Genomic DNA, 20,515 nt, shown 5'->3' on the forward strand with positions numbered 1-20,515 from the left:
GTTCCTGGTCTAAATACTGCTAAGATTCCCGCTGGACCCACTGCATCACAAGGTCTGGACTCGGGGCATCTCAGCCCCGGGCCCTGGGGTGCAGCGCTGGCAGGACGCAGGGCCACAGCAGCATGTTCCTGGGCAGGGGCTGGCAGAGCCGTGCAGGCCGACCGGTGCCCGAGTTCGAGCTAACTCCTTGGGGCTGCTTCCCAGCACGCAGGTGTCACTTCAGGTGATCTCTGACCCTGTCGGAGTCCGAGTTCATGCACCCGGGGGACGGACAGTTCTGTGGCCTCTGGACTGTGTGATGACGTGCGTGCTGTGTTCTCTGGCGTCCCCGTGTGACCTCGCTCAGTCCTTACAGCGACAGCAAGCAGTGGCCTCCGCGACCAGGCACGTAGAGGAGAGGAACTGGGCCAGCATCACCCCGCTGTAAGTGGTGGGATGGGTTTGGACCCCGCGACCTGGGGTCCTGACCCTGGGAGACTCCCACTGGTGGACTTCAGGCACGGTCGTCACATGGGACACGGGCATGTCCCGGCACCCACGGGCCGGCATGCAGCACGCCGTCTTCCGTCTGCCGACCGGGCCCTGCCGGGTGCTCGCCTGCCTGTCCCAGGTGCAGCGTGAAATTCGGTGCTCAGGGCCCGGGGCGCGAGCGTGCGCGACCCCTTCTTTCCGCCCCGTCCTCCGTGCCGGGGCTTGGGGGGTCTGATTCCTGAAGGCCCCTCAGTCTGAGGGGTAAGCAGTCTGGATTGGGGGGTCAGGAGGTAATCTTCCCTGTAACTCGTGGTAAGCACGTGAAGGGAAGTGGACCCCTCGTTCATCCGTGCGGGCGGCCGTCCATTCCGACTGCGGGGACCGGCGAGTGGCAGGCCCGGTGAGGGGGCCCAGGAGATGCGGAATCTGCAGACTGTGACGGGCCGGCCACTCGGCAGCCCGCCGTCTGCCGGAGACGGACACCCACGGTCACGGGAGCAGCGCAGGGACAAGGACTCCCCTCCGCCAGGGTGGGGGCGGGGGCTGGGTCCATGGAAGGAACCTGACGACTGGAGCTCGGTGGGACTCCGCCCACCCCGCCGCGTGTTCCCGGCTCCTCACAGACCCAGGACCGACGCTGCGCGGTGGCCGCTACACATGGCTCCGCCCTCCTCCGCGGACACTGGCCGGCGGCGTCCATCAGGTCTCTGTGGAATCAGGGCACAGCTTCCCGCATCGTCTCTGCAGCAGACCAGCCCCTGGACTCAGAGACGTAAAGGGCAGCTGGCAGGAGGGACAGAAATCCTGCCAGCGTAACTCGTGCCCAGTAGCGATGGCTTTGTGCGGAGGACGGCAGGAAGAGACCGCAACTCGGACAGCCGTCCGGTCTGAAGCCTTCGTCCTCGGCCGGGCTGCGTTTTCTACCGGATTCAAGTCAGGGAGGCGTTGAGTGAGGCCCTGCTTGATCGGGGAACCGGTGGAAGCGGAGGACATTGACGCAATCGGTGACGCGCCGTCAAACCTGATCCTTCTCCCTCTCCACCTGAGAAATTCTCCTTGGGAAACTGCCAGAAGAGGATCCAAGGGTCTGGGGCCCTGAAGTCCCTCTGGGGCACCACCCTCAGGACCCCTCATCGTGCAGGAGGTTTGGAAGCTGCGGTAGGAAAGGGGGAGCACAGGGCGTGCAGACCCTCAGCTACTCATCCAGCACCTACTGTGGGTCCGCACTGTCCCCATGCCGGGGCACCAGGACGTGTGAGGCAGCGGGCCGCCTGGGCCTGTGGAGCCTGCGGTCCCAAAGAACGCCCCTCGGCGCACAGAGACCATCTGACCTCAAGCCCTTGCGTGAAGTGGCTGCTGTGTCGTCCCCTGAGCCTGGCTTCCCGTCGTGGAGTGGGGACAGCGGTCCGCGCTGTCCACCAGCAGAGGGGGAGTGACAACTGGAGGGTCTCCAGCAGGAGGGGGCTGTGGGGCAGGGCTGCGGGGGACGAGGCTTGCCTCGGTAGTTGCCATCGCATGTCCTCCCACAGACCGGGTGTCGTACAGGGAGGCGACCGCACTGGACCCATGTGCCTCCGCAGGGGAGGGTCCTCCGTCCTCAGACCCCTCGGTCTGGGAGAAGGGAGTTGGTGGGGCAACGCTTGAGGCTTCAGGAACTCGCTGGGGACCCCGGGGGCGTACCACCTGCTGCTCTGCCCAGCGCACCTGCTGACCGTCGGGGAGGAGCTCGAGGAGCCCTCGCCTTGCTCCGGGCAGGCTAACTATATCCCCGGTGCCAGCTGTCCCCGCTGATGCCCTGCACGGAAGGTGGGAGCCAGGGAAATGTGTCCCAGAATGGCGGCTGCCCCTCGCCCCAGCCTCACCCCCAACCCGTCAGGCCTGTAGACAGTTTCCCCAGGTGTGCATTTGCTCATCTAGATTGGGTCCCAGGACTTTACACAGCATGGTTTAATTAAAAGAAAGGAAGGAAGATAGGGTTCATGTAAATACAATTTAATTTTGGGGGGCACATTCATAGATGTTACTCCCTTTGCTTCCCTCCCTTGGAAGAGTGAGGTGTGCGTGAGGGAAGGCCCAGCAGCCCGGCCCCGCCATGCGCCCAGCTGGCCCTGGCGTTGGAAGTCACCCCTTCTGAATCGATTAATCACGAAACCCCACATCATTCACCACCGGCCTTGGGACCCCCATTTTCCCCCAGGGACACAGTGGAAGAGGCAGTCCCCTGATGCCTGGCGGGAAGCCAGCTACGGGAGCCGTTACCCTCTGGTGGGTGCTCTGCCTCGGGAAACGGAGCCTCCACTGGCTGGGTGGGACCGTCACAGGGATCAGCCACCAGAGCCACGTCCCAGCTGGCACGAAAACTCCTTTAGGGAACCCGACCCCTTGGAAAGCCGACCTCCCTCTGAGTGTGACCGACCTCAGCCTGGGCACGCGGGAGAGAGGGGCCCCCGGGCGGACCGGAGCTCCCTCTCGGGGCTGAGATTTGAGAAGCCCGGACGCCCTCTTGGGTCACGCGCTGTTGCAAAGGAGCGTGCGTGGCTGGGGTCCTGAACCGGCAGCTCGGTCTGAGGGCGGCCCGAGCGCCGTGACCGTGGGCTAGTGTCTTGGCGCTGGGTCGCGGCTTCCCCGTCTTGACTTGGAGGGAATACTAGCCACCGACCACGACTGTTGGTGGGTTCGACTGTTCAGCCCGCGCTAGCCGGCGCCCTGTGAATCACGATCGTGCTGGGAGGTCGTCCTAAACCAGCCCCCGGACTTGGGGGTCGTGGCTTTGAGCGGACCAATGAACACGCTCTACTGAAAGCGAGGACGTGTGTGGACAGAGTGCTGCGCCTGAGATGACGACGAGGTCGGGTAGAGCCACATTTTCCCTCAGTATTTCAGACCTGGGATGCAGTAGGGGAAGCGAGACCCCAGAACCAGCCTAAATCTGGCACCAGTGCCACCATTGCTGTGGACTCGTGTCCAGGAGGGAGTCGCCGCAGCAGTCAGCTGCTCCCGAAAAGCCCCAGCGTCCACGTCTGAGGCGCAGCCTGGTCAGTGGGGAACTGCTCGGGGAACCAGGCGTCCTTCACGGCTGTCACCGTGCGCGCGCCCACCAGGAGGGGGCAGCAGTGCCACCCGCGTCCCCTTCCTGGCCACCTGCTAACCCCCCGCGCCAGGACGGGAATTGGAGGCAGAGTGCTCCGAGGGCATATTTTTGAGGAAATAATACGTGAGGCCCCCCGTGAGCGCGGGCCCTCCTCCGACACTCACCACTCCTTAAAACCACAGAAATCCTCAATAATCTGGCCACGATAATTAGGGGACGCCACTGATAATTCCAGGTGAGAATCCAAACAAAACCGCAGCCAACTCCAGTAACCTGGAGAGTGAGGGGCTTCCAGGCCGTCCCCAGGGTGTGAGCCGGGAGACCCTGCGGAGGGGACCACCTCCCCGTGCTCACCCCCAGCGGGAGCCGGCCCTGGTGCTAGTCAGCGCTACCCTGTGTTCGAGGACGGGACAAACCCACCCGCACACACACACATCTCTGTGGCCCTCCGGAGAACCAGGGACATGTCCCTGTTCTAGATCCAGCTAAGAGAAAACAAAACCGTTTACAATTATATGAAAGAAAAAACAAAACGTTGTTCTCTTAATGCTTAGCGTTCCTATTTTATACTTGCCAAAACAGCTATCTTTGACTTATTCGGACATAGTTCTTCGGTTATGATCCCATATCCCATCTTTGGATACGTACACAGGGAAACGGCACAGGAGGTGGGTGGGCCCTTGCGGCTGTGTCTGAGCTGTCCCTGCGCAAAGCTTCGCCCTCGGGGAGTGAGCCTGTCACGTCTTCGGTGTAACTTGTCTGTGGAAACACTCTCGCGCAGATCGATTTTCTTGTTTTCCTGTCATCCCCTCCCCTGCCTTGAGAATCTCATTTCAAGTGAGCTTAGATTGAAAAATGGGGCCTGGAATGTGATTTGGCCATTTCCTAGAGCAATCCTCTCCCTTGGGTAAATCAGAACGGACACATTCACGCTCTCGTGGCCACAGGAATGGACACCTGACCCTCCTAAATAAAGCCCCCCCCCCCCGCCTTTGACCAACAAGGGCACAGAAAGTCCCCAAGGCAATGCATCCACCAGCCCGTCCATCCTTTGACTTTTCCGGAAGGTCGTTTAATTACAATGTACCCTAAAGACTTCCCAAGAAGAACCTACTGGAAGTCCCGTGCGGGGAGTGGGGTGTCGAATAACGTAAAAATACGTGCGCATATAACGCACTGCCCCGTGAGCGCGGGCCCTCCTCCGACACTCACCAAGGCCGTCCCCACACGGGAGCCCAGCACGTCGAGGCAGCAAGCTCCCATGGGACTGAAGAACAGAAGGCCTCTGATGCCCAGAGGTCAGAGGCGGGACGAGGGAGAGAGAAACTAAGAAAACCCAGTGTCAGAGGGGCCAGCGCCCCACAGAGCCAGGCCCAGGCTCCCGACCCACAGGAACTGTGGGGAGTGTGTGCTCTTTCGAGCCGTGAGCTGTAGCACTTTGCACGCAGCAGAAGGAGATGAGTCCCGCCCCGTCGAAGTCGTTCCTCCCGCAGGGGTGGGGGGCGCAACTGGGCATTGGGACGGAGCCCCCGGGTCTCGGGAGCTGGGGGACCCGCCGTCAAGTCCCAGAGATGCCAAGCTGGTGATCCTGGGCAGTCACCCAAGGTCTCTGAGTCTCAGGTTCACACCGATAGACAGTCGATCCCTAAGGCCTTCCAGCGTCTGGAAATACTTTGTTCTAGAGACAAGAACGTGTGTAATTAAAGGAAAGCAACAGCCACTAAGGAACACTGGGGAGTAGCAGGGTCAGGGGCTCGTTGGGAGGTGGGCATCGCTCTCCCTCAGTGCTCCGTGTGTCTCAGCCCCCCTCTTCCTACCTCCGAGCCCCTGCTCCCAGCTGACTCGGCCCCCCAGCTTAACGCACCCCCACCCAGGCCCCCAGTCTGCTCCTCCTACTCCCCACCTGGAAGGGCCCCTCCCCTTTGGCCCTGGCCCCAATTTGTTTCAGATTCTGGACATTGCCCAAGGCCAGCTCCCTCTAGCTGCTCTTTGCCCGCAGGACAGGCCGCAGGAGCACTGTCGAAGGGAGTCCGGCCCTCCAGGAGTCAGAGGAAAGAACAGAGCTCAGAGCCAAGGGGCTCCCTACCAGAGGAAGGAAACGGCCCTGGTTGGTTGCCCCCCTCAGTCCTTCCCAGAACAGGAAGGAGCATAACAGAGCGAGGAGGACGGCAGGGAGAGGAATGGAGCAGAATGGACTGGAGGGACCACAGTGTAGTGCGATGGGGACGCCGACGGGAGGGGAACTCTGGCCTCCATAAGCCAGCCGGGTTCGAACCCGCAGGCCCAGCATCCACGAAGGGGACCCACCACAGGCTAGTGACTGGCTGTGCTCCGGCCCCACGTGGGCATGGTGGCGCTGGGCTGACTCTGGTCGGGGCAGCCTGGACGAGCCGGAGGCCCCAGGATGCGGAGCCTGTGCTCCGGGGAGACGGCTCCTTTGGTCAGAGACCCGGGCTCGAGAGCCTGGCTTTGCAGGGTTTTGCTGAAGGCCCCAGCCCTGGAGCCCGTGTGAGAGGCCGCGGCTGGAAAGGCTTGACCTTGACCGCCGGTGTCAAGGTCAGAGTGGACCTGCAAGAGCAAGACCCTTTTCCCGACGCCCTCTCAGGTGCGCAGCCCCCTCGGCAGGTACAGGGGCAGGAGACTCCCCGGGGCCGCAGACAGGGGCTCGAGCTTCCCGAACATACGACCTCGAACATCGCTTTCCTCTGGGACGGGGAGGAGACGAGCCGCCTGGACGGACTGCGGAGGATTAAGGGAAGGGTTTGGCAGAGCGCTGAGGAAGCACCCCTGCTGTTCCCACGGTGAGCGGGTACCGGGCGAGGGGGCAGAAGGCCCCCGGGCAGGTCCTGTTTTCAGTACCCGAGGGCTCTGGGCTCCGGGCACTTCCTCAACCCTTAGCTCACTGCATTAGTTCCCGAGAGACAAAGTGACAGAATTGCACACTGTCGACTGAAAAACGGGACCGTCGAGCTTCCCGGGGAGCAGGCCGGCGCCGGGGCAGGGCCGGGACAGACACCTCTTCCCTGTCTCCGCGGGCTCGGAAAGCCCGGCCCGGCCCCCCACATCCAGGTCGGGGAGCCGCGCGCCAGGCGATGAGGCTGCCGGAGCGACGGCGGCCCGCCAGGGGGCGCGCTGGGCACCTCCCGCCGAGGAGGTCTGGCCCTCGTCCCTGGGAGCCCAGAGAGGTCCCAGGCAAAGGACTGTGTATGGCGGGGGCTGAGCTGGAGACCCATCTCCGGACCACTGTTTTGTCTCTCAAACCCATAAACCCCACGAGTTCCTGCTGATGACCCAAGGTGCCTTCCGAATCGCGTGCTTTGTTACATTCTTTGCAAGTTAGCAGTTAATGCACGCCACGAAAGCCTTTCTCTGAACTAGAATATTCCGTTCGCCAGCACGACCCCGTCCCCAGCCGTCCTGCATTTGTACCAGACAAACCCGAGGCCAACAAACCACCGCCACGTCCAGCCTTCAGTTCTTCCCAGGCTGGGAGGAGCAGCTTCTCTTTCGCGGACGCCGGAGCCCAAGCCCCTGCCGGCAGAGACGGGGCCACAGAAGGTCGCTGGGCGCCTGGCCCGCGGACTGCCGTGTGGACCGGCCCGAGGTGGGAAACCCACGCGTGTCAGCCCTGTGGCCTCCAGCAGGGGCACAGATGCGCCCCATCTGCCACATATCAGCTTCCCGACGTGCGACAGAGCCCTGCGTGGTGTCTGGCTTCTCGGGGGGCCGCCCGTTTCCCTGCTCCAGAACCTCATCCCAGAGCCACAGGCTGGTCCGGGCTCCAGGCTTTGCAGAAAAGCGTCTCCACGCAGGGAAAAGTTAGTGTGGCTTTGAGCTTCCTGTGTCTTCTCTCCACGGGATCACTCAACTCAAGTAAGCCGGGGTGGGGGGGGGTCATAAACACTGCGGAAAGAATAAATGAAAATTTCACAAGTCTTTTGTTTCGCTCTTCTGTGTTTGTGTCACTCTTTGTTTTCTTAAGATTTTATTTATTTATTTATTTATTTGAGAGAGAGAGAGAGAGAGAGAGAGAGAGAGAGAAGTAGTGGGAGAGAGAGAAGCAGGTTCCCCGCCGGACAAGGACTCGATCCCGGGAGGCTGGGTTCCAGACCTGAGCGGAAGGCAGACGCTTACCGACGGAGCCACCCAGGCGCCCCCATCCTCTGACTGTGTAACGTGTGCCTGACACCACCTGCGTCCCTCGGGCTCTCCTTTCTTCTTTCCAGGGACAAGCACAGTTTCCTGACAACACAAGGATTTACGTGACGCGTGATCCGTGAAAAGGACACGGCCCTGGCACCCAGTGCCTGCACCTGCGTGTACAGGACACTGTCTGCCAAGGAGGGCGCTGATACACGTCCTCGTGTCGTTGTTTCTCCTGTATATACTGAGACAGCTTCATTCGGCCCACATAGAACCCCATTTTCCATCTCACCGACGCTGGCGCGCACGTGTATTTCCCGCCCCGCAGACACGAAGTTATTTCCGAGATCGCGCTCTCACGGGCAGTGCTGTGCCCGGCACGCTGGGCCAGAGGGTTTCGCGCACAGAGGCCGTTGCTGCGGGAGGAAGGCTTCACGCATTTCAAATCTCGCCAGACACCGGATATGTTTTAAATCTCGTCGAACGTTTGCGCCCAGAGGTTCCAACTTAAGCTCCCTGCAGCGGCGTGCAAACTGCCTGTCTCCTCCTCACCTTTACAAACACAGCGCGAGTGCAAAACCTTACTCGTAATAATCCTTGCCACCGTGAGAGATAAAGGACTTGCCTCTCAGCATCGTGCCGGTTTGCATCTTCTCGCTGTGGGTCTGAGCCCCGGAGAACCAGCTACGTTTTTTCCTATACCCTCTTCATATACTTTCCCCACCTTCCTATGAAATGCCTGGCCTTTTAAAATACTGATTTTTAGGAATTCATATGACGAAGCGTATTAGCCATTTTTCTGTTATGGGAGCTACACGCATTTTTCCTCATTCGCTGATTATCATTTAATTTTGTTTGTGATGGTGGTTGCCGACCAGTCAGCGGGGGAGTGGGGTTGGTCCAATGTGTCCACCTTTCCTTTTCTGGCTTCCAGATTTTGTCGGAGTGAAAGCGGTCTTCCTGAATCAGATGATTTGGTGACCCTCCCTTTTGTCTTCTGTTACTTCTAAGGTTCCATTACTCATGTTCACATCTTGTGCTCGTATGGTGTTTACTTCGGTAACTCTGGGTTGGTGGCTGGAACTTTGTCTTTGAGGTGATTACACACTTTCCCACTGCTTCGAAATGCCACTTAATTATATAATAATATTGTATTCATTTTCTGGACTTTAAAGATGATTCCATCAATCTTTCCAGTCTCCAGCATCCAGGCACACCCCTTCCTCCCAGGGCCAGCCTTCAGTTTCTTGTGCATCTTTCCAGAAACAATTCACATCAATTTCACACGTGTGTTTCTTACAGGCTTTATAATCTACTTGCCTTATGTTACAAAAACTCAACATTGCTAGCATTTAAAATGGGATCAAGGGGCACCTGGGGGACTCAGTCGTTAAGTGGCTGCCTTTGGCTCAGGTCTGATCCCGGGGATCGAGCCCCACATCGGGCTCCCTGCTCAGAGAAGCCTGCTTCTCCCTCTCTCACTCCCCCTGCTCTTGCTTTATCTCTGTCAAATGGATGGAAAAAATCTTTTTTAAAAATAGGTTAAATTTATTTTAAAAATAATAATAAAATAAAATGGGATGGAGCTCAGTATTTAAGTGAACTAGAGAACTGGCGTCACTGTGGTGAGCAGAGTTCCTACCATGGACGCCCATCCCTCTCCATCTGCACATTTTCTTCTGTGTCCAGCAGCATTTAAAGTTGTTGCTGTCGTAAACGTATCCTTTATTCCATCAGATCTCATATTTATAAATGAAAGTTATTAATTTTGTATGTAATGTATATTTTGTACAATTAATGGCACTAGCAGTCTTTTTAAATGCTCCAGCTGCGTAGAATTCTAGTTAAATCGAGCTGCCGTCCTGAGGCTTCACCGCGTGCCGTGTGGGGCGGCAGAAGCAGACACACAGGACGAGCCCTTCTGGACAGCACAGGGCTTTGTGACTGTCCGCTCCGAAAGCCAGGCACCACACGGAGCACAGGTCCTCTCGGGACCAGAGGAGCCCTGCTCACCTGCCTAGGGAATGCGGTTTGCCACACCTTGACTATGACATGGTTTTCATTGCATTTATTCTGCTTGAGTTTCTTTCTTTTTTTTTTTTTTAAGATTTTATTTATTTATTTGACAGAGAGAAACACAGCAAGAGAGGGAACACAAGCAGGGGGAGTGGGAGAGGGAGAAGCAGGCTCTCTGCTGAGCAGGGAGCCTGGTGCAGGGCTCAATCCCAGGACCCTGAGATCATGACCTGAGCCAAAGCCAGACGCTTAATGACTGAGCCACCCAGGCGCCCCGTCTGAGTTTCTTAACTTATTCCTGAGTTTCTTAACTTCGCTAATGTGTGATTTTATCAAGCACTAGAAAAATTTAGCCACTATTTCTTCAATTATTTTCCTGAGCCTCTCACTCCTTCCTTCTGGGATTCCAAATACTCGTATACTCGACCTTTTGTTATTGTCCGCAAGGTCTTCAGGCTTAGTTGACTTGTCTATAAATCTCTTCCTCTCTATCTCTTCACATGGGCTCATTCCCGTCTTTCTGCCCCCACATTTACTGTCCCTTCCCGCCCTCATCGCCGTCCTACCATTAATCGCATCTAGTCAACTTTGTATTTCAGACAGAAATTCTGAAAATTAAGGTGGAGGGGAAGACGGTGGTGGAACAGGAGGACCTGCGGCTCGGAAAAAACTTGAAATTTAGATAGTATCTTTCTCTTTTCTAGAATTCCCATTGTGTTCTTTGCTACAGTTTCTCTTTCTGTGCTGAGATTTTTTTTTAATTTATTATGAGTCTATTTTCCTTTATATCATTGGGATATTTATAATAGCTGTTTAAAATATATATCTGCGGGCGCCTGGGAGGCTCAGTGGGTTGAGCCTTTGCCTTCGGCTCGGGTCATGATCTCGGGGTCCTGGGATCGAGCCCCGCATCAGGCTCTTTGCTTGGCAGGAAGCTCCTTCCTCCTCTCTCTCTCTCTCTGCCTGCCTCTCTGCCTGCTTGTAATCTCTCTCTGTCAAATAAATAAATAAAATCATTAAAAATATTTTTTTTCTGCTAATTCTAGCATTTGGGTTATCTTGGTGTGAGTCTTCACTGCTTTTTTTTTTCCTTGCAGGTGGGTCATATTTTCCTTTTTCTTCAAATATGTCAGCTCTGTGGACATCTTGGACCAGATAATTCTTTGTTCTGGGGACTGTCCTGTACATTATACCATGTTTGTTCCCGGTCTCTCCCTTGCCTGTAGTCACAACAATCAAAAATCTCTCCAGACATTACCAGATGTCCCCCCTGGCGGCAAAACTTCCCCCAGATGAGAACCCTTCAAAAACCCAATTTTGTATTATATCCTGGACATGGTAAATGTTTTGTCATGCAGACCAGGGTTCTGTTATATTCCTCTGAAGAGTATTGATTTTTTTGCTTTGTGTTTTAATAACAGATTCACTTTGTTGAACTAAAACTGCAGATGCTGTCTCCAGGTTCTTGGTTCAAATCTCAGTTCAGTTCTTTTATTCTTATCTGAGTTGCTTGGAGTCTGCTCCATGCACGCTTGGTTCAGGGCTCAGCAGAGACTCAAGCAGAATTTATGCACAAATTTTGGGGCTTCCCCTTCCATGTTCCTCTTTCCAAAATTTCTCCTTCCTTTCCAGAGCCTGTGGTTGTCCCAAACTCTTCTTTTGGTTCAGGCAAAAGAGACTGCCAGTGTTCAAGTTTTAGCTGCCCCAGATGATGAAGTCTGGATCCTGTCCTCATGCCAGAAACCATGGAAACAGGAGACTCTACAAGTAGTGTGACCTTTGCCCACATGTCACCTCCCCTCCAGAATAGGCCTATCTGTGGCCACTACCCAGGGTGTTCAGGTAGTTGTTATTTATTTATCTATATTTTTAGGAATTAATATTTTAATGAGTTAAAACATCCAATCAGGTGTTTATGTGGCATTATCTGGAAGCAAAATCTGCACAGTCTTTAATCCTGCAGGAGGGGGGCGCCGGGGCGGCTCAACCATTAAGCATCTGCCTTCGCTCAGGTCGTGATCCCAGGGTCCTGGGATCGAGTCTCACACTGGGCCCCCTGCTCAGTGGGAAGTCTGCTTCTCCCCCTGCCTGTGTTCCCTCTCTCACTATCTCTCTCTCTGTTAAGTAAATAAATAAAATCTCAAAAAAAAAAAAAATCCTGCAGGAGGATAGTTGTTTGTTTTTTTAAGATTTTATTTGTTGATTTGAGAGAGAGCACAAGTAGGGGGAGCAGCAGGCAGAGAGAGAGGGAGAAGCAGACTCCTACTGAGCAGGGAGCCCGATGCGGGGCTCGATCCCAGGACCCTGAGATCATGACCTGAGCTGAAGTCAGATGCTTCACCAACTGAGCCCCCAGCGCCCCAGCGCCCCAAGGTTGTTTGGGACAACCACAGGCTCTGGAAAGAGGATACCTTTTAGTGAGAAGTTTTCATTTTGCCAGCAGTGGAAGAATTACTGCTTGCAGTCATTTCACTACCCGAGGCAACGGCCAGTCCTCTGGTTCAACTGAGCAGTCACTAACTGCACACAAAACAGTTTCTTGACTATATGAGTGTTTTTCTGGTAAGTTCTACATTCCTGGTTAGAGCACAGAACCATGCTGATTCTGCACACCCTGAGTACTCAGTTAAGACCGTCCTCTTTCATGACATCTAGGGTACCACGCCGAGCAGTAAAGGGGTAGATGGAATGCCAGGACCTGTCTTGGTAAGGGTAGCGCTAAGCTGTTATGACAGAAAGACCCAGAGACCAGACCCATGCGTCACTTTTTCACGGAACAGTCACAAGGCGGCCGTCCAGGATGAAGAGTAGTGCTCCGCGGTGGCCCCCGGCCATGGCCATCAACCGGTGGTCCACACCGGGTTGCAGCCAGAGAGAAGGGGTGACGTGTCAGAGACCGCACACCCGCACGCGGCACACTTCAGGCCTCTCCAGGGTCCCACATCCGCCTCCCGGGGCCGCAGCGTCACGTGACCTGCTACCGCTGTGGAAGCTGCAGGAAGGGCAGAGCTGTTGGGGACTGGCTGCCCCCAGTCCCACCGCTGTGACTCAAAGTTAGGAGTTTGCATCGCAGCCTCGCAGGCGGACCTCGGCTCCCCCGGGGGCTTCTCTCAGCCTCCAGGACGCGCTGGGAGAGGGCGCTCCGCGCGGTTGACCAAAGATGGCCCGTGGACCAGAGAGACGGAGCCTCTTGCCCAGCTGTTTTCTCAGACACACTGTGCGCGGGAGTGTCACCAAAGGGATGGTGGCCGCGGTCCCTGGTGGGTCCCACCGCGGACTCCTTTAGCTCGGCGCCCCGCCGAGACATTGCGCCGTCTGTGCTACAAACTACCAGGAAGGCTCGCGGCGACCATAGCGGACACTGACGCGAAAGAGAACAAGAGCTCGGACTCGTTGCGGGGGGATGGGTGGGGGGCTTACCTCACTCCTCAGTTTCCTTCCCTGGGAAGACCTCGGAAAGTCAATAGATTCTTAACCATGCTTTGGGGTTCCTTCCCGCTGGAGAATCAGGTACTTTTTCTGAGCTATGCCTCGGCTGTATTTCTGTGGCACGTTTTCTTTTGTTTCCCTGTCTGAGCCAAGCCCGGCCCGCGAGGCACGGCTGCTATCCCGTGTTCACTTGGAAAATTACTGTGGTTTGGACTGTATTGCACAATCCATTCCTTGGAAAGAGCATCACGACTTCTGCCTGGAAGTCATTCTTTAAATGGGAAAACTCAAGTGTGTGGCTTGTCATTGGTGTGACTTTCTTTTGTCGTGGGCTGATGCAGACACAACTGGAAATCCCCAAAGGAAATCGTGCTATCTGGTCACCCTCCAGTGCCTAACTTAATGAGGGCCCTTAGTGGTGGAACTGCCCGTGGAGGTGACAGCTGCCCGTGCACCCTGACCGCACAGCGTCCTCTCTCTCTGGGCACCTGTTTGTCCCGGAAGGAGCCTCAGGAGAGACCTCGGTTGCAGAGGTCAGTAGGATCGACGCTGGCTATCAAGGTGGCAGTAGGCGTGCTCGGGTCTGCATGAGAGCAGCCTGCCTCTCCTCGCCGCGTGCCCTCGGCCGGTCAGGGCCATGCCGGCCGCCAGGCCCCCGTGCCGGGGGTCCTCAGTTCCACGCCTCGTCCTGGGACAGCCACAGCCCAGCAGCACTGGGCAGCCTTCCCAGGGCTGGATGGGGCTTCCCCGGCCTCCGGAGCCATGGCCGCCCTGTCTTCCTGTCTTCCAGGCTTACCTGGAACAGCACACGGGCAGGTGCGTGTGCGCCTGGACAGAGGCTTATGTTCGAATCTCGAAGCAGTCCACACGCCCTGCGACGCTCAGAGCGGTAGACACGCGTGCATTTCCGTTTGTTTGTTTTCAGTAAGGACAGCTGCGGAATGAGAGATGTTTGCTACTAGTACGCTCCTCGGTTTAAATGAGGTGGCGTTCCAGTGAGCAGACTGGACTCCTTCAGCTGAAGGAAGGGGCCGAGGGAACAGAGGGGACAGAAGGGCGTCTGTGTGCTTCACGCGCGTGCGAGATCTCGTCGTGCTTCTGGACGACCCTGCGAGGCAGGCACTCTCTTCCTCTTTACAAACAAAGACGCCAAGGCCCAGCCAGTTAGGAACTTGCCCAAGAAAGGGGAAGAACTGGGAAGGGAGCCCACGGACATCTGATTTCAAAACTTCTCAGGACGCCACGGAAGCTTTCTGAACAGTGTGTTCGGGTGTGGCCGGAGGCAAAGAAGAAGCCGTTCCAGAGCAGAGGCGGTTCCAGGAACCACCTAGAATGTGGAAAGGGGGACGTACAGCAGCCGTCCAGCCACTTCGCTGGCGGTCTGGGCCCGGCACCATTTCCCAGGGAGGTTCTGGTACCCGACTGCGAGCCACAGGCCAGGGCTGCACAGGTCTGGGACTGTCCCACGTTACGGTCGGCACCTGTATGGCACCAGTACGCTCTAGGCTCAGATAATGGCAAACACGTAACAGAAGCATTTTTTAAAGTGCCCAGTGGGCCACCGTAAAGCTAGGTGCTTCCCCCGGTGTGGGATACCTGCCCTTCACAGGACCTTTACCATCCCTGGTCCACGCCCCCTGGACACCGGAGGTGCTGGCATCCACTGACACAAGCCAAAATGTCCCCACGGGTATCTGAAACAGCCCCTCGGAGCCAGAGCTGCCCCTGCTAAGAACCACTGAAATGAAGCTTCAGTAAACAGAGGAAGTCAGAGCAGAACAGGTTTGGGATGCGAGACCTCCAACCGGGTCCAACCAGGTCCAACCGTGTGACTTTAAGAAAGTCCTGGAATCCCCCCCTTCTGAGCCCAAGTCAATCCATCTGCGAAGGGGGGGTCAGAATCACCTGTTCCCCTTCCTCCCTCGGCTGGTGTAAACACCAAATATGACCCCTGTCACCAAATGGCTTTTGAAGGCCCCTGAGCCTACAGAAGGCTGCAGTACCCCACGCAGCCCCCACCTGAAGCCCGCACGCCTCCCCGCCCCGCACAGATGGAAACGTGCACGGTGGGCTCGTGTCCCATTTCCTCTGGCACAAAATCTCTCTCGTGCAGCCATCTGGGAAGTGACCTAATAGGACAGATAATACTTGGGCATAGTCAGGGGGTAGCAGACCCTTCTCCTCCGAGTACACCAGCCTCTTAAGACAGTGCTCCCGGAGACAAACTTGACTCGCAAAGGGAGAGTCTGGACCGTGGCCGTGCACCTGGTAGAGGCCGCAGGGCTCCGGTGTAGCAGGGATGGGGAGAGGCACGAGCTCCGACAGATGGAGCGCAGGTCCCGAGGCTGAGATCTGGGGGTGCTGCCTGGGCGGCTTCCCACTCCTGTGACCCTGTGCAGAGCAGCCCCTCTGTGCCTAGATCCCTTCTTCCTTAACACGGAGGTCAGATCCCTGCGTGCCTTGTGGCAGCGGGATGTGTGACCCGCGTGAAGGTCCTCTACAGCTCCAAGTGATAAAGAATATCGTTAGCCCACATGGGGAGCAAACCGTATCCATGTTGTTCCTACACGCGCGAGAGCGGTTTTGCTCCTCTAGGGAAAGGCGGGCACCAATGCCGTTCGCACGCGGGTGCTTCCTGGCGCCTGCTTCCAGGTGCTCCTTGCAGACTTCGGTCCGCGCCCGGCACGAGAAGGCAGCGTGGACGCCCCTGGAGGGTGAGCGCTGGCTTTCCGACGCCAGCCTCCACGCTGGGGGAGCCCATTCTAGAATAGTCCATGAAGCCCTGAGGACAGATTCCAGTGGAGTCAGAGTCCCGTGGCCGGACAGGCACAGGACCGGCTTCTGATTCCAGCAAGCCCCTGATGGCTTTTAAGACCCACGTATGTAACAAAAACAAAAGGGGCGCCTGGGTGGCTCAATGGGGTAAGACTTTGCTTTCGGCTCAGGTCATGGTCTCAGGGTCCTGGGATCGAGCCCCGCATCGGGCTCTCTGCTCAGCGGGGAGCCTGCTTCCCCCTCTCTCTCTGCCTGCCTCGCTGTCTACTTGTGATCTCTGTCTGTCAAGTAAATAAATAAATAAATAAGTAAAATCTTTAAAAAAAAAAAAGACCCATATATGTGTCGTGCCTCCTCTCAGCGCCAGGTCTCCTGAGCTAAAACCAGGGGCGACGTTCCTTCTCGGCGAGGGGGCAGAAGGAGACGAAGCCTGGAGGACATTCCCTCGGAGCACATCCGTCTCGGGCGCAGAGCCGTGGCCTGCGAACACTGTCGCTCTCACATCCGCATAACCGAGACTTGTCACAAGCCCTCCCCGCGTCCATACATAAACTGCGCTGGAGCACTACCGCACTAACATGTGACTCGGTTATAGAACGGACACAACAATTAAAATGCTGAAAGGGTGAGTTAAGAATCAAACACAAAGAACCATGAGAGGCTGTGGACTCTGAAAAACAATCAAGGGTTTGGGAGGGGACGGGATTGGGCGACGGGAGAGGCTGGTGGTGGGCATTAAGGAGGGCACGGACTGCATGGAGCACTGGGTGTGGGGCATAAACAATGACTCTTGAAACACTGAAGAAATAAAATAAAAAACACAAATGCACTAAAATAATTTTATGTTTTTTATTTATCCTACTAAAAACCTTTTTTTTTTAAAAGATTTTATTTATTTATTGAGAGACAAAGAAAGAGCACTGGAGAGGGGGGCAGATGGGCAGAGGGAGGGGGAGAAACGGGCCCCCCTCTGAGCAGGGAGCCCAATGCTGGGCTTATCCCAGGACCCCAAGATCACGACCTGAGCCACCCAGGCGCCCCCAGAAAACCCTTCCCTGCTTACTAAAGTGGCCCTATTCTCCGTGATAAGATTTTTAGTGGAAGCGACATAATCGAACGCACTTGACTATTTCTGAGACTCTTAGACTAACATTTTCTGACACAACATCTGCGGGTCTGATTCTAAGTTGTTTATTTTGATACCTGATTTCACTGGCTATCAAACTTGTGAAAAATACTCTTTAAGAAGCACAAATCCAAAAATTAATGAATAATTACCTTACCAAATCATTTTATTCATTTTCCAATCATATCCACCAATTCTGTGAACATTTTTTTTGTTGAAACTCAGCTAGTAAATTTCCATCTTCCCTGATGTCAATTAGTTGTTCATGCAAATTAACCATAAGGCACTACAGGCTAACATTTTTTAGCAAATGGAATTACAACCCACCATTGTTGGGAAGATTGTTAAATAAGATAAAGATGTCTCTTTTTTTTTTTTTTAAGTATGAAGACAGGAGCATTTTAATAGATGACACGCATTATTTTGGGCAACAATAAAAAATTTAGTCCATCTGTTTTCCAAATGTTCTCTCAGACTCCTTTCAAAAAGCTGTTACTTTCTTACTCCTTCTTTTTAAAAAATCACCTTTATCTTGAAGGTACAAATCAAGAGTGTTTATTCTTCTTTTAAAAATATCTACCAGAGGGGCACCTGGATGGCTCAGTGCGTTGGGCCTCTGCTTTCGGCTCAGATCATGATCTTGGGGTCCTGGGATCGAGCCCCGCATTGGGCTTTCTGCTCAGTGGGGAGCCTGCTTCTCCCTCTCTCTCTGCCTACTTGTGATCTCTCTCTCTGTCAAATAAGTAAATAAAATCTGAAAAAAAAAAAAAAAATACCTGCTAGGAAGCATCCTTCTGACAGTCTGGTTTTCCCAGCGATGGGTCAGAAGTCTTGAATGGCTGTGTTATTGTTGTTGTTTGTTTCGTAAAAGAAAACCATATTATCCGTCTTTAAATCCAACAGCCTTTAAGTTACCTGGCTGCAATTTAACCACAACAATCCTGTGTAGTACAAGTTTTCGTGGTCATTCCCACCGCATCACAAAGTACTATAAACATTCTTTTCTTTTCTTTTCTTTTTTTGTGAGAGAGAATGAGAGAGCATGAGAAGGGGGAGTGGGAAAGGGAGAAGCAGACACGCCGCAAAACAGGGAGCCCAATTTGGGACTTGATCCTGAGACTCCAAGATCATGACCTGAGCCGAAGGCAGTCGCTTAACCAACTGAGCAACCCAGGCGCCCCTATAAACATTCTTTTACGTTTTTATTTCTAAATCAGCATAGATGTGTTGGCAACATCTGGGGCACCCACAGGACGGTGACTCTGGGAGTTTGCTGCTGTAAGTCACTTATGCAGGTACGAGGACAAGCCCCCGTGTGCTGTAGAAACTTTGACCTCCCCCGACATCCTCTCCTATAGTGGACAGTTTTGCCAGTGGAATTTATTTAATAAAAAGCCATTTACTATTAAGAATGTATGTTCCATGGGGCGCCTGGATGGTTCAGTGGGTTGAGCCTCTGCCTTTGGCTCAGGGTCCTGGGATCGAGCCCCGCATCGGGCTCTCGGCTTGGCGCGGAGCCTGCTTCCTCCTCTCTCTCTCTGCCTGCCTCTGCCTACTTGTGATCTCTGTCTGTCAAGTAAATAAATAAAAATATTTTAAAAAATAAAATAAAATTATAAAAAAAAAAGAATGTATGTCCCATAGCACAGCTTTCTTTACATATGCAGGGGGAACGGATCTTTTTAACATTTCATCGTTGAAGCGGAACGCAGTCAGCACCACGAATCAAGACACACTGGAGACATACGGACCTCGATGAGTCACAGGATACCCGCAGAGACGTGTTTCCCCTCAAGATACTCACTAATCTCGGGGCACCTGGGTGGCTCAGTGGTTTGAGGCCTCTGCCTTCGGCTCAGGTCATGATCTCAGGGTCCTGGGATCAAGCCCCGCATCAGACTCTCTGCTCAGCGGGGAGACTGCTTCCCCCTCTCTCTCTGCCTCTCTGCCTACTTGTGATCTCTGTCTGTCAAATAAATATATAACATCTTTAAAAAGAAAAAAAAGATACTTACTAATCTGAAGAGGAGCCCCAGTTACTCTCCAGGGCTCTGACCAGGAGATCAAGGTCACCACCGCCAGCCAGGAGAGAGACTGACCCCGAGGAGGGGCTGAGAAGGACCCAGCATCGTCTCTGGTGTTCCTGCCAAATATGCACAACCTCGGTCCATTCTGAGAAAACAGGTATCTAACCGGCCGCTGCGCTTCCAAAGAGTCAAGGTCATCAGTCGCTGGATGAGGGAGCAATCAGGTGAGTGTCCTGATTTCAGCTTGGGTCATGATCTTGGGGTCATGGGATGGAGCCCCGAACCAGGCCCTGTGCTCAGTGTGGAATCTGCTTGAGATTCTCTCCCTCTGCCCCTCACCCCACGTGCACACCCCCCCTCAAATAAATAAATAAATAATCTATTTTTTTAAAGTGTCAAGGTCATGAAAGGCAGAGAAATCAAAGAAAGACGGAGGAACCATCCCACACGGGAGAAGTCCGAGGAGCTCCCACAGCTACACGCAGTGCGGATCCCGATAGACTCCTGCTGGGAAAAGGCCAGTGGCGGGAAGATGGGAGCGGCTCGGACAAGGACAGCAGAGAGTGCGCATCGGGGCTGATCTCCCTGTCTCGGCCCGTGCACGGTGGCTGCGTGAGTGCTAACATTCGGGGCACGAGGCGAAGGGTACGCGGGACTCTGTACTAGCTTTGCAACGTTTCTGTAAATCTGAAATTATTTCAAAGTGGAAAGTTTAAAAAAGGAACATCTATGCGCTTCTCCAGCTGTGTAGCAAATTTCCCACACTGTGTAATGGATTCTAACCTCGTCCCCTCAGTGTTGGCCAGTGTTTTCGACGTGCATTCCGACGGCGCTTCCTGACAAAGGGAAGGCGCTTCCACTTGCCACCCCATGGTTTTCTTTGTCCGTCAGCTGTGGGAACCACAGTCGGACGTCCTACTCGGTGGTATCTGACTTAAATCGCTGCTCAGTTCAAACACTCAAAAGAGGCTTCTGGAAATGTATCCGATATTCAGTGAACTTTTGTATTGTGCTGTAGGTTCTTAAAAATGGTAAAATTTCATCATCATCTTCAAGGTTTTCATCCTTAAGTGCCATCTTGATGACTTCACGGCGTCATCAGCTGACATTTCAAGACACCACATGTACCGAGACGAGGGTTACCATTGGTGATCATGAATCTGTATCAACAACTCGGTCTAGATCATTCGGAATCGCGTGGCCTTGTGAGGCCTGAGTGGGCTGTCATTGTCCTGCCCCGGGAGTGTCCGCTGAAGCTGCATGGGACAGGGTCCCTTCCGCCATCTTGGTGTTTGCTGGGGACCGTGTCGTCAGCAGGATCGCCAGTCTACAGTCCGAAGCAGGGTTCTTCTGAAGTCAGTGTTCCCCTTTGCAAGGATTAGTTTTCTTTAAAACCAGATCATTCATAAACCCAATAAAACAGACACAACTAGGCTG

General features: G+C 54.6%; 1 protein-coding gene across 1 annotated transcript in view; it reads right to left on the reverse strand.

The window, feature by feature from the left end:
- Window positions 1-720: 720 nt before the first annotated feature.
- LOC116881351 (collagen alpha-1(I) chain-like) overlaps window positions 721-20,515 on the reverse strand; it is a 34,258-nt gene continuing 14,463 nt past the window's right edge. The window contains exons 3-7 of the mRNA XM_032881106.1: window positions 6,579-6,731; window positions 6,247-6,301; window positions 5,904-6,130; window positions 2,003-2,266; window positions 721-937 (exon numbers count right to left, since the gene is read on the reverse strand). Of these exons, the coding sequence (XP_032736997.1) occupies window positions 721-937; window positions 2,003-2,266; window positions 5,904-6,130; window positions 6,247-6,301; window positions 6,579-6,731 (916 nt within the window). The remainder of the gene's footprint in view (window positions 938-2,002; window positions 2,267-5,903; window positions 6,131-6,246; window positions 6,302-6,578; window positions 6,732-20,515) is intronic.

This window comes from Lontra canadensis, unplaced genomic scaffold (assembly GCF_010015895.1).
Source record: "Lontra canadensis isolate GAN:19392208 unplaced genomic scaffold, GSC_riverotter_1.0 scaffold73, whole genome shotgun sequence".
Classification (NCBI taxonomy): Eukaryota; Metazoa; Chordata; class Mammalia; order Carnivora; family Mustelidae; genus Lontra; species Lontra canadensis.